Source organism: Melopsittacus undulatus, chromosome 3, assembly GCF_012275295.1.
Source record: "Melopsittacus undulatus isolate bMelUnd1 chromosome 3, bMelUnd1.mat.Z, whole genome shotgun sequence".
NCBI lineage: Eukaryota > Metazoa > Chordata > Aves > Psittaciformes > Psittaculidae > Melopsittacus > Melopsittacus undulatus.
Genome location: NC_047529.1, coordinates 55,934,566 through 55,947,853, shown reverse-complemented (window position 1 = coordinate 55,947,853; position 13,288 = coordinate 55,934,566). Strand labels below are relative to the sequence as shown.

The 13,288-nt window shown below is 36.5% G+C and overlaps 1 protein-coding gene across 2 annotated transcripts in view; it reads left to right on the top strand.

The window, feature by feature from the left end:
• The window catches only part of ASCC3 (activating signal cointegrator 1 complex subunit 3), a 265,394-nt gene that overhangs the window by 31,633 nt on the left and 220,473 nt on the right, over positions 1-13,288 (top strand). For both annotated transcript variants that reach the window (XM_005145089.3, XM_034060883.1), the window contains exons 5-7: positions 9,012-9,132; positions 12,026-12,233; positions 12,982-13,123. In XM_005145089.3, the coding sequence (XP_005145146.2) occupies positions 9,012-9,132; positions 12,026-12,233; positions 12,982-13,123 (471 nt within the window). The remainder of the gene's footprint in view (positions 1-9,011; positions 9,133-12,025; positions 12,234-12,981; positions 13,124-13,288) is intronic.

Below are 13,288 nucleotides of genomic sequence, written 5' to 3'. Positions count from 1 at the left end.
ATGTTGTCTTCTCACCCACTTGGTCGTATGGCAAGCCAGGGTCTTGGAGGGCACAGCCTGGGGCTTGTCAGCATGAGCAGAAGCATGATGCCTTTTGACCTGTTTCCCTGGGGAGGCCAGTTGGTCCTGGCAGCCTTTCATCGAGAATATTAAAATTCTGGCTTTAATATCCTAATTGGGTTAAGACTTGCTTTCAGTCTTAGAGTCCTTTGCTGCTGTTCATCATTCACCTCTATTAAGCAGCATGAACTAACTCCTTGGCTCGCTGGTGTTTTCTTTTATGCTGTCAGCACACAGTGTGATAGTGGGAGTGTTGGACTAGAGGTGAATAGCTCCATGATTAGCCAAGCCCCCCCTCCCAAACCCCCTAGGTTTGGGAATTGCTGTCCTTTAAGAAAATCTGCAGGTTTCCCCTTTTGCAGGAAAGAATTCTGTGCCAACCACCATGATTTTATAAGTATCTTAAATCCTCAGCCCTAAAACAAAAATTGTTTTATTCTGATACAGAAGCTAATTCTGTAAATGTATATTTTCTGCTGGGTAAAGTCAGAATTTCTTACCCTTATATCTACAGGTAGGAAAAGTGGCAAGTGCAGCAATTAGCTAACCTTAGTTTGTTTTTTTTTTTCCTTAAAAATTCATCAACAGCTGATTCCAGAATACTTCTGAAGATAAATATTAATTTAATAAATCATGTAACAGCAAGTTTGTCTATGTTGAAATTGATCTTCAGGGCTTCCTTTTTGTGAGGCAAGTCAGCAGTCTGCTGTTTGGCATTATTTCTAATAGCTGAAGTCCTTAGGCTAAATAAGCTGGTAGAAGTTGCCTTGTAGCTGCATGTTGGAAACTTTCAAAATTAGTGTATCTGTGTAAGTTTCTAATTAGTCTGTGTTAAAACATTGATGATGGTGGTGATCTCTCCAGTCTACTGAATTTCATTTAAATGTATTAAGAAAATTTACTGAGGTATTCTGTGGTTTTGTGCTTGTCTCTTTGTCAAGTGTGGTAGGGATTTTAGTATGGATTTGCATAAGGAGCTGGAAAAAACTTTCCAGCAAATATTTTAGATGTGTACTGTGACAGATGATGTCATTTTTTTTTCTTAATAAAGGAAGACTACCAAAAAGATATTTTTAGTCAAAACTGGTAGGAAATTAAATAGGTAAGACAACTGGTTTAGGGCCACTAAGCAATATTTACATATACCGTCATCTGATGGTCTGTTTTTTGAGTCTTGTTATAAGACCTGTAGCTGATCAATTTCAATATTTTAACTTTAAATTTCATTTTGATTTCAAAGAAGTCTTACCTGGTAGCTGTAGACTGAGTCTTCCAAGAAATTACGTTTTGATTTTTAATACTAATTTTGAATTTTTCTTGCTGTGATTCATAAATTTCTAGTAATGCGCAGTTGAAGTAAAATTGCATAAGGATCTGCGGATACAGAAATGCATAAAAATAGAAGGTAATGCCAATGTTTTCAGTACAGAAGGTGACAAAAAGAATAATTGGCTGTGTCTTTACTTGTGCCTTGTACTTGTACTCCTTGTACTTGTACTTGAACTAAAAATGTCCCATGTTGAAGACCAGATTTCCAGCATTTCTTGTTGCACTACAAATGTAATAATGAGAAAAGCAACCAAAAATTGAATGTTGAGTAAGAATTCGTCATGAATGCATTATCCTCATGCAAATATCTTTCCCAAAGACAATGTTATATGAAAACTTTTCCATCAACTTTCACACTCAGCCTTTTCCTATCTTCTAAGTAAAATTATGATTTTTTGTTGGAATTGTAGAATTTTGCTGCTTTTCTTTAATCTGCCTGTTTCTAACTGTGTACTTAGTTATTATTTTCTTCCGATTGCTGACTGAAAGTAAAATCCAAAAATTCAAAGCTTACTGATTTCGGAGACAGACCTTTAAAACCTCTCTGGTGATAAGTAGTAGTTCTCATTCATCCTCACGGAGCTGGCTTTTGATTCCACTGAAGGCTGCCTGTTCCTTGTCCTGTTAGAATGCTTGCCTGTGGGCATATTGTTCTGCCATATCTGATCCCAGTGACCAATGAGGTTGCAGTATGAGGATCATCCAGCCCCTATACCAAGGAATGTGATCAACAATGCATTCTGCATGCAGATAGTTTATTAGCAACTTGCCTTCAAAGTGCTTATAGTGCCTGGTCGCTGTTCTGTTGTGAGGCAAATGCAGTTAAGGTGAGCTCGCTAAGGCTCTGCACAAGTGTCCTAGGTGGAAATGGTTCCTAGGATTGGAATATTGTTTCTGTGTAAGTGGACTTTATGTGATGGGCTGTGTATTAAAAATGCCAGGTTTGAAAAAAGAAACACAGACGTGAGAGGTGAATGACTTTCTCATGTGCTAGTATCTTTTTTTAATAACAGTAGTAAGAAATCCTACTTTGTCTGGCTTGTCTTAATTAACCTGTAAGAAATGTGAAAATGCAGAACATCTAAGATTTATTTTAAATCAAGTGCTCTTCTATAATCTGTAGATGTTAGAAGTAGTGATAGTCCATTATTTTTAAGCACAGTAGTAATTGGCAATCGTTCTATATATTATATGCATAAAACTTGTGTTGAAATTTCTCATGCAAAACCCTCCTCTGTTTTCAATGTCTTTTTCAGGTTTTGTGTGTGAATCTTTTAAGCAACAGCTAATATGAATTTTTCTGTCTGTTACTCTTTGGGTACTCTACCCAGACAGCTTTTGCAGTAAGCCTGTAGCCAAAGAAAAATATCATATTTTCCTTATAATTTTTGAAATTATTCAATCATTTTAGTTAGTTAAGAGCTACTATAGAACAGAAGAAACTTCAGATCTTGAGATCATGCTAGGGAGTTGATTCTTCCAGGGCTGATTGAAAACTGCCTTGTAAAGCAGTATCATCTGCAAACAAGCCAGGAAGTGCAGGCATGGCAATTAGTTGTGTAGGTTGTACACTGTAAGCTAGACCAGCTGTTAGGCTATAAAAGTAAAGAGATGCAGAGGACAGCCGCTGGTTGGCTGAATTTGGTTTTCTGTTTCATGTACTGCTGCAGAGCACTACTTAGTTTGAAGACTCAAGTTACAAGGACTGTTCCTAGTCTATTTTTGTTTGCATTTGAAAACCAAAAGATTTTCTGAGATTTATAGCATCTCTTCCCACTTCATAGAAGATGCAGAAATCAAGAAAATGCCCTTGAGATGATAGATAGCTTATGATGTCAAAGTGATGCTCACTGTTCCGTGTGTCATGTTTGAGGTCACACTAGGTACCTCTAAGGCTCCTTTTAAATTGTGCCTTATAGAAATGTGAAAGTGCATATTAGCTATTTAACATTCAGAGTAAAATCTTGTTTCAGTCTTGAGCTATGAGTTCAACAATAAAGATGTACTTCTTATGGCTGAGCCTTACTTGAAAAAACTTATGTCATGCAACTCATTGGTGTTTAGCTTCTTTCTTGTTACCTCCTCTGGCAGATAGGTTGCAAGACTGCTGCCTGTGTCTTCTTGTTTTTTCCATATAACCAGCATATATTCAGTAGAAATCATTAGCATGGGGACCTTGCTTCACCTTTCTAATACAATATGACGCATCTTGTCTTTGTGTTTCTAGATTGATTACTCATTATGCTTTCTTTCAGATGTTAAGGCTATGCACGTGAAATGCAGAAATCATCCAAACAAATATGTGTGACCATATATCACACTCATTTATGTCTTTATGGTTACTGAATAGTAGCTGAAGTAATCTGGGACCTTTGTTATTGAATGCAGTCAGGGTTGCCTTTTGGGCACAATCTGTTACTGACTTCAAGGAACGTAATAGTTTGGCTGGTATTCAAGAAACAGCTGATTGACACACAGTCTCTCCAACTGTTGCCTGCTGTCTAGTTTATCTCATTATAACTCAATAAAAAGGCAGCTATGAGCATCTACCAGATTCCTTTGCCCTGCTCTCATGGTCTTGGCCATTGACTTTTCAGGCCAGAATATATGATAAAGTATCAAATCTAAAATGCTGACACCTATACTGAGCACAGAATTGTCCCCCTCTGCTACTTTGTGTGTCAGAACCTCACAGATTTTTGCAAATAAGATTGCACTGATGTTTCTTCCTACCTGGCTGTCCTGAAAGGGTCATGATATGGTTACCTGTTATCCTGAGAACCTGTTTGGGGTTGGTCTTTTTTTGTTTTTTTACATGCTATGTCACATATTGTTTAGTGTTTTTCCATCAGCCATATGAAGTCATTAACAGCATTCAAGTTACAGGATCAAGTGCCAGGAACATGTGTCTGTCATTCAAACAACCACTATATTTCAAGCAAAACTTTCCCTCTTGTCCCCTTGTTGAAATGAGTACTTGAAAGGAAGTGGTGGAAGCTCAATATGTTACAAGTAAGTATGTTGCCAGGAAAATGTTGAAAGCATTTCCAAGAACTTCTGTTACTCTGGTAGTTTCTTCATTAAAAGCTACCATTGGGCTGTCATCAACATGGGTCCCATCCTTACTGTCCTTCTAAGCTGCATTGGCTGTAGTTGGCATTTGAATTCTACAAATATAATCCCATGGACTGTTGGGTTGGATACAACTCTGCTAACTCTGAGGTTTGATTAATGGAAGGCATTAAATGAAATGAATGGAATGAAACATAACGATTAGCCTCTTAAGCTACATAAATTACTAGAAATGCATCACAGTTTTTCCGTTTGTCTTTTCTTCTCTAGAAGAGAAAACTAAATACTCAGCATAAAATCTCTGAAGAAGTTCACCTTTTCTGTAGTGACTTTTAGGAATTTCTGTGCAGTTTACACTACGTATTTGTCCAAAAGAGCAACACAGCTCACTGCGTGTTAGTGCTTCATCACTTAGGGAGGCTTAAAAGTAGATAGGATTGACAGTTTACCTCATAACTTTCTCAAGCTTTCCATTTTACATAAATCATTACTTTTTTTCTACTACTGCTTGTGGAGTTTGATTCTTTATGGACATAGTCTGTGGAATAGTGGGGCAATTGCCTTAAACATCATCATGAGGAAGCCTGTTCTGTGCATTAGAAAATGACATGGCCTCCTGTGACAAATAATACATTGTCTTTTGTAAATCAGCATGCAAAACAACTTTCATAAGCAATTGCTTCAACCTTACGCCTCCTGCTCGTCATCCAGGCATGACACTGAGCTGTGGCAGTGGTCAGGACTACGTCAGCATTTAATAAGGTACTGGAAGGGTGTTGTGGATTTTGCTGTTTTGAAGCTGGTTCAGGCGCTCCAGTTTATGTTGGTAACTGAAATTTATAACATCAAAAACCAAAACTACTGTAGAAAAGATACAGCCTGGTGAAAGAAGGCCACTTTTACTTGGTCAGGTATTTTCTTGTGCCATGGGACTTCACTTCTCCTAGTAGGCATAACACAGTTACAACCCAGCTCCAATTTTTTCTCTTTCCTGCTCTTCAATTTATACAATTAACCTATCACTATAAAGTGTAAGTGCTTTTCATTGTAAGATTCTTAGCAGTAGTGAGGTCGTTACTTTGTACAAACTTTGGCAGCTCTTTCTCTTTTGAATAAACTGCATGGAGTTTTGCTTTAACTCATGTTTGTCAATTTTGATCAGCATTATTTAAGTAGTGTCATTATTAATATTAAATATGTTATTCTTACAGTGGAAATTTTGGGGGGCTTTTGTTCTTTGTTTTTCTCAAGAAAGCAAATTTTGTGCTGTTTCTGAAGGTGTCAGACTCCAGCCTTCACTTTATTGAAGTTAGATCCCAACAAGTGGTGTGTTTTCTTCAGCTCATACTGATTTTCATGAGTTACTATAGAGTGCAGTTGCTGCTGAGATCTTCAGTGATGTTCAGTTTTTTGTTGAATTTGTTGATTATTTTGAAAATTAGGCTGAAAAAAAATGAACAAATGTCGAAGTTTTTCTGAAATTGTAAACAGCTTCTGGATTCTGGTGTGTTTTTGGAAGTCTAAACAAATGAGAACATAAAGAATTGCACTTCAAAACAGCATAATTTTGTGACAGTTCTTCATATCTTAATTTGATAGCAGTGGATTACTCCTATAAGTATGAAAAGAGCTGATGATTAATAACATATTAACCTTGCAAGTCCTCAAGTTTAGTTATTTCTGCTCTTTGCAGACTTTTTGTAGTGCTGTCCCCATTTTTACTGTCAGCAGTACGCGGTGCTCTTTAAGTTATTTTCCTATTGCTTATTCTCTAATACTTGCGCTCAGTGGTTGTTTTCCACCTGTGGTCTCTGGCAGGCTTCTAGTGGCCATGGGAGATACCTTGTCAATAAGAACAGGTCATTGCTTCTGGTCTTTTCTTTAGCTTTTTCCTCTCCATGTCAAACAATGGTCTCAGTGTGTCTTAGCTGTTTAAAATGAAAGACTCCTTCCTTTTCAGATGGCAGCAAGATTATTTAGGTGATAATTCTCAAACTTCTGGTAGCGAATTAATACGACATTCTGTCCACTGAGCAAGAGAACACAAGAGTGTTGTAGTCTGTTGTGTGTAATACTGTATGGGGTCAGTTCTCTTTGACTGGTTTGCTGTCTGGAAAGTAAGATAGGCTGTTTTACCTTGGTACTCTTCCTTTGAGCCCCTAGCTCACGGGGGATGGAGAAAGGGAGTTTTACTTTGTGATCTCTGACCATGAAGTATAATTCATTGTGTAATGTTACTGCTTCTTTATACAGCTCTGCTGTTCTAATTGGTTGAAATGATTTTGATACAGGCATTTTTTTGTTTCAGAATATAATGGCAAAACAGGAATGGAAAAATACCTTTCCATTCCAAAATAAAGTGCCATCTATTTCCCCAGAAAAAAAACATATTTTCTGATTGATGCTTTTCTAGCTTGTTCTCAACAGCTTCCAGTGATAGAGATGCTTTGGAGTCTTGTGCAGAGCTGAAGGTCAACCCTGGATTTGTTAGGGCTAATGTGTTGTTTGCCTTCGGGGGATGATGGGGTGGTGGTATGGTTTTGTTACGGTTTGTGGGGGCAACATGGTAAGTCTGAATATGCGTACATTGTGTGTACGGCCTTGATGAGAAGCAAATGCTTTAAGCTCAGATGTGGTTGAATTGAAAGCATTTAATTCCCCTGTTCTTTCTGGTACTCCCCAGTCAATGGAGCATTAGCAAAGCTGAGACAAATTTCTATTAAGTTCTTTATACAATTAAGCTATTTCAAATATACTTGTTGCTTTTGGAATTATTTCACACACACACACCCTGGACTTAAGCACTTACCCTTGGAAAATGCGTACTCCTCAAATTTGCCAGTAATGATTTGCCACTTTCTTTTGAAATATAGGCCCCATAATATTTTTAGATAGTATTAGCTAAAATGTGGCACTGAAGAAGCAGTAAACAGCTGTGCAAAAGGCAAGAATTAATGATCATTGTTAGTGAAGGCTGGGTAAAAAAGAAATCCATCATAGACTGAGATCCTTGAGGGCAAAGTTGACATCAAGCCAGCAGTACCCTGTTTTGCAGGCTGCTTTTCCAATTTGCCATCATTGGTTACTCTATTGAAAGCAATACAATAATTTATACTTTTCAGAGAGTTTTTTTATGATCTATGCAAAGTGCTATCACTGTATTAATTTGCACAAACCTTATGTTTTTTATAAAAACACTGAGGGCCAGGAGGCACATTTTTTTCCCTCCTTATTTTTAATGTCAGCTTATATTATGAAGTACAGATTGGCCTGAAAAAAAAGGGATCATTGATCTAATGCCCTTGGCACTGTTCAAATTTTTGTGAATATATGAAGAGGCAGCATGAAGTTATTTCAGGGTGTTCCCAGAGGGCACTAGTCACAGACAGCCACAAAAACCTCTCTGTTAAGGAGCTGGCAAATTAAACACAGGACAGTGAGTGTCTTCTCTCTCCTTTTTATAGTTAGAACAGAAATACTTGATTCCTACAGTGCTGCAGTCTTACTATTTCACAGAATGTCACATCAAAGTACATGATAACTTTTACCTGATTCCTGAAGTTATATGAGAAATACTAGCAGCAAACGTGAAGAGCACTAAGGAGAAATTGCCCTGTTTTTCTTTCTGGAAATGGAAAAAAAAAGGTGAAAAATTGTTTTAAGCAGTATTAGAAATCAAGAATAGGTTCTGAGTAACTTACTGCTGTACTGTAATGCTTCGATTTTTGACAAAATAATTATAGATAAGACAGAAAAGTGCTTTTAATGTTTTGGACGATTTTTTTTTCCATTAAAAACAGTATTATGTGGAAAACTGAACTTTAAGTAGGGAACTGTGTTTATCTAGCCTGCTACAAGAGAATCACTTGAAGTAAAAGAATCAGTGGGCCAAAATAGTGCTTATTGACATGGAATTCTCTTCTGGTGTACATCACCTACATCATGTGTTCAAATTGCATGTTCTCACACGCACAGTGTACATACAAGTAGTATAGACCAAAATCAATACTAGTGTGGTCTTAATTGTTTTTTCAAATTCTTGCTTTACTCCACATCTGTGACTTGGTTTTCTGTAGGATCTGACTGTGAAAAGCAGCAAGCATCTCTAGTTCACTGGAATGGGTATGCCTTGCTATTTATGTGACTTCTATGAGAAAGCATTGGTTCTCTTGATTTATCTGTTTAAATTGTGGAGGAATACATTTGCAGCATAATTTATATAAATAACAATAAGGACACATAAAGTTTAGTCTTGAGAAGAGTTAAATTTTATACAAGAATCTCATAAGAGAAGTGGAGTGTTAGTAGGCAAATTTCCCAGATTTAAAATATTTCCAGTTGAAAACTTTCTCTAATTTTCCTTTTTTTGCAATAGAGAATCTGGCTGAATACTAGCAATGATATAATTTGGGTTGAATTACTTAAAGTTCATTAATTTATTTAAATTCATTGTTGACAGTTATGCTGTTGCCAGGGATGGAACTATTACAGTCCTATTTGTAAATTTACATTAATTTGGATAACGACTTACGACTTTGTTTTCTTTGTAGTTATTTGAGCTGCTAGGCCCTGAAGGCTTTGAACTCATAGAGAAACTCCTACAGAATAGATCTGTGATTCTGGAAAGATCTTTGACTTGTCCAAATGATAACAGGTTCCAGACTCTGCAAGGTAAGTAACCACGAAAATTTTATTCCAGATCAGATAATAAATAATTTTCTAATCACTTGGTTATATTTCAAACAACAGTAATGTCAATGTGTATTTAAAGAGCAAGCCAGAAAAACTGCAGGGGTGAAGAGAGGAATATTTATATGGGCTTAAACAAAGAAATCATGGACTGGTGATATAGGGGGAACAAGTACATATTGCATGTATTTATTTATTTTCTGTTGCCTGTGGGGATGTGTAATTTTTTAAAATGTATTAGCTATTGCACTTTTTCTGTTTTAACGGGTTACTCTGGAAATTAGTTGATCTTCAGTTATTCTTCATCTGTCTTCCTGCTTACTCTCTACTTCTGTACTATCATCAGATGTAGGTCTTGGGGAGAAAAAGCACAGTAAAAACCACATCTGAAAAAATAAAGTTAAACTTAAAGATGGTTAAGTAAGAGGAACAAGGGGGCTCAGGTTTTATACTGTGATTTTTATTTTTTTTATAAGGTAAGTTGCCCAAGCACAGTAATTCTTTTAAAATCTGATTTACAAACTGCTGCTTAAAAACAAAGCTTCTCACTTTCTCCTCTGACAAAAATAAATCTGATTGTGACTAGGTCTTAATTTGGGATAAGTCTTACACGGATGTAGTACCATGTGGCCCATTACATGTTCACAGCACACAGATTTTGAAAAATGTGAATAAAACTAATAATGGTGGACTTGTGTATCCTCACAATAATTTTAAAAGACAAATCACCCATTTTTAATACATTTATCTTGAATGGAATGTTATATAAGCAAGAGTTTAGAAGTTCACCTTATTGTACTGATGGTTAGTATATGCTCATCAGAACAGCCATTTTATGTGTTCATGATTTCAAAGCAGAATGTCTTGCTATCAGTGCAACAAGGTTTTGTATCTTGGTACTTTTCCACCTCTCAAACAATAAAAAATACACTCAGTAGAATCTGAACTATTATAGTTTTGCATCCTATGTGTGAATTTTAGTTACATAAATATTTTTTTCTCACTTATCAGAAGTAGTATTTTGGAAACTTTTAAGAATTTATTCTTCATTATGCCATCAGTAGTTTCTGCTAGAATGCAGAGGAAAAATATTTTCGATATTGTGCTTTTGAGACAATAAGAAGGAATTACTGATTTCATGTTTTTTCCACTGATGAGGGATCCCTTATTTCATTGTGGTTGTCTTCTGTGATATTTGAGTATTTTCTCTGAGATTGAAGGTGCTCTGCCCTGAGTTCTGTTTATTAATTCTAATAAGGCTTTTTTATTTTAAGTTGATCAAAACAGCTACTTCGAATGGGGATTGAAGTTTTATCTTTCCAGAATTGCATTTGTGGAAGGGAGTCATTTGTGTCTGCAGAAACTTAGTCAACTTTGAGTATCTTATGTCTAGAGCAAATGAGCACAAGTCAAGGAACTGTATGTGTACTGCATTTGAGTAGCTTGCTGTATTATTTGACCATTTCTTATGTAATTTACTTCCATGGCAGTAAAGGTGATTGTTGTGCTTATCAGACAAATCAAGTAACATTTCTTTGCCGTGGTATGTTCAGTCTAAATTAAATTTAGTGAGGAAATTGCATCTATTGTTATCCCTTTTCATACAAGAGAGAGAGTTAAAGCTACAGGCGTGATGGTATTAATGTGGACATTTTGACAGTTTGTTAGAATTTTGTCCAAGCTATTTAACAAGTTATAGTCACCTTATCTAGCATGCATGCTGTAAGATGTAGGTGTTTCACTGCTACTGTAGGTGAAAACTAAGTGGCACAAATTGTTCAAAACATCAGTCAAGTGGGTTTATTTGATGAAAAGAAGTTTTTGGCTTCAGAGTTTGATTGCAAAAGTACATATGAAACATCACTGAATTGAGTATATAATATTCAGTCAAACCTACATAAACTAATAATCTGTTTGCAGAATTTTGAAAATAGAAGTTTAAAAACACTGATATAATTTAAACCAAAACAAATGTCTCCACCCCATTGCATATAAAAGACTTGGCTGTGTCCGGATTTGGCCAATAATGGCTTCACAAGGGTGAATGTGACTGGGCTTTTTTGGGTTCCCAGCTCCTCTAGATGTATTGTTTGCTGGAATTGTTCTGTGGTTCTGATTGTACTTGATTCAGTCCTGCTGCTTGTCCACATGAAGGGAAGGAGTATTTGTGGTTGAATAGAATAGGATTTCTTTTTGTCAAGGCCAGGTTGGACAGAGCCTTGGGCAGCATGGTCTGTCGTGAGGCATCTCTGCCCATGGCAGGGGGGTTGGAACTAGATGATCTTAGGGTCCCTTCCAACCCTAACCATTCTATGATTCTATGATTCTTTTCTCATGCACTTAGGGATATTACATTCCGAGCATGCTTTCAATACAATCATGTTATCCAGTAAATATACACTACTTGTTATGTGGAGAGGCTGTTCAATAAAAAGAGGCTATTTAATCCATTTTAACACCATTCTACTCATCACTACATGTAAGAGGAGAGATAAGTGGTGTCTCCACTGTTGGTGAATTTATTGCAAATACTGAAATGAGGACGTTCGTATGCAAAGTTTTGTTTGCATAATGACGGTAACGTTAAATGTCCTACCACTGGGACAAGAACTGGTACTTCTTTTATCTTCTTCTGGCTAACTGCTGCACTACCATCTATACAAAGCAAAACAATCTTGAGAGATGTGTTTCATCAGCCCACCACCCCAAAAAAAAACCCCAGCAAAAAACTAACCAAACCAAAAGCAAAACAAACAAGAATACCCACCAAAACCCAGCAAAAGTTCAAAAAAAACCAGACCTTTAGAGGAAAACTGAGGAAAACAAAGATGGGGTCCAATACTTATGGAGATATATACATGTTATCATATTGCAGAACAGTGCAAGAAGCTTATAGGAGAAAATGCTAAGCCCAATTATGGTTGTCAAGTTACAATTCAGTCGGAACAAGAAAGGCTGTTAATGAAACAGTATCGTCGCGAGGAAAAGCGAAATGCCAGAAAAGAAAAACAAACTGGGGAAGATGCAGAAGTTTCTGGAGAAGGACTAACGTGCTTTGATCCCAAAGAGCTGCGGATGCAAAGGTAGTATATGCCAACAGATGAGAAATACTTCTGTTGTAATTGCTTCTTCAACATATTATAATCATTTATTTTAGTTTAGTTTGCTTTGGTGATTACATGATTCTGACTTCAAGTCATGCTTTATTACAGGTGTAGTAATTTTTTAAATATGAAAACCTAATTTCCAGGGAAAGCATGAAGATTCATATTAAACAGATCACTGCTTTGTCTCATCTGTGTGGCTAGGAGATGCAGATTAGAGGGGTAGACTATCTTTCTTAGTTCCTGCACACACACTATGTGCTTAAGATTTATGAAGTCTGTACTAAATCTTTCATAACTATCTTTCTTTTTTTCCTCCCAAGATTAATGTGTACTATTTTCCATGTTGTCAGCTAAAGGTAATGAGAAGAGTAGGGGAGCGAGAGGATAAGGAGCAAAAAAGCTGTTGTATTTTGTCTTGAGAAAAATATAGTGGGATTGGTATCTAACAGTAAATACACGTTGCTGTATTGTTTAAAAAGAGGAAAAACTGTATTTAGAAAAGCCTTGCACTTACAGAATTGCACTTGTGATTTTTATCTAAACAGTGTGTTATCAGGATTTGGTTTAACTGATACCAGAGAATAATACTGTAAAATTCCTTTGTCGATTATTTTATGCAATGTTTTTTCTGCAACTCTTGCTCTGACTTCAATATGCCACATTCAGGTTTTGTAATGGCTGCCTAAAATAAACCAATTTATTGCAGTCATCTTTCTGCCCACAGAGAGCTAGCACTTTTGAATGCTCGAAGTATGCCAGTCCTAGGTAGACAGAGAGAGGTGGAGTTTGAAAAAATTCATTATCCACATGTTTATGATTCCCGAGCTGAAGCTATGAAAACATCAGCATTCATTGGAGGTGCAAAGGTACGTGCTTGGTGTATGACCCTTTGTGAACAGTACATCTTTCCCAGTGAATTATGTGCAGCAGGGTTCACTTTGTTCCCTTAGAGATTCTCTTCCTTATCAGTTCAATGAATGAAAATGCTACTTGTTTGCAGAAGGTTTTAAACACTTTCATATATTCTGGTT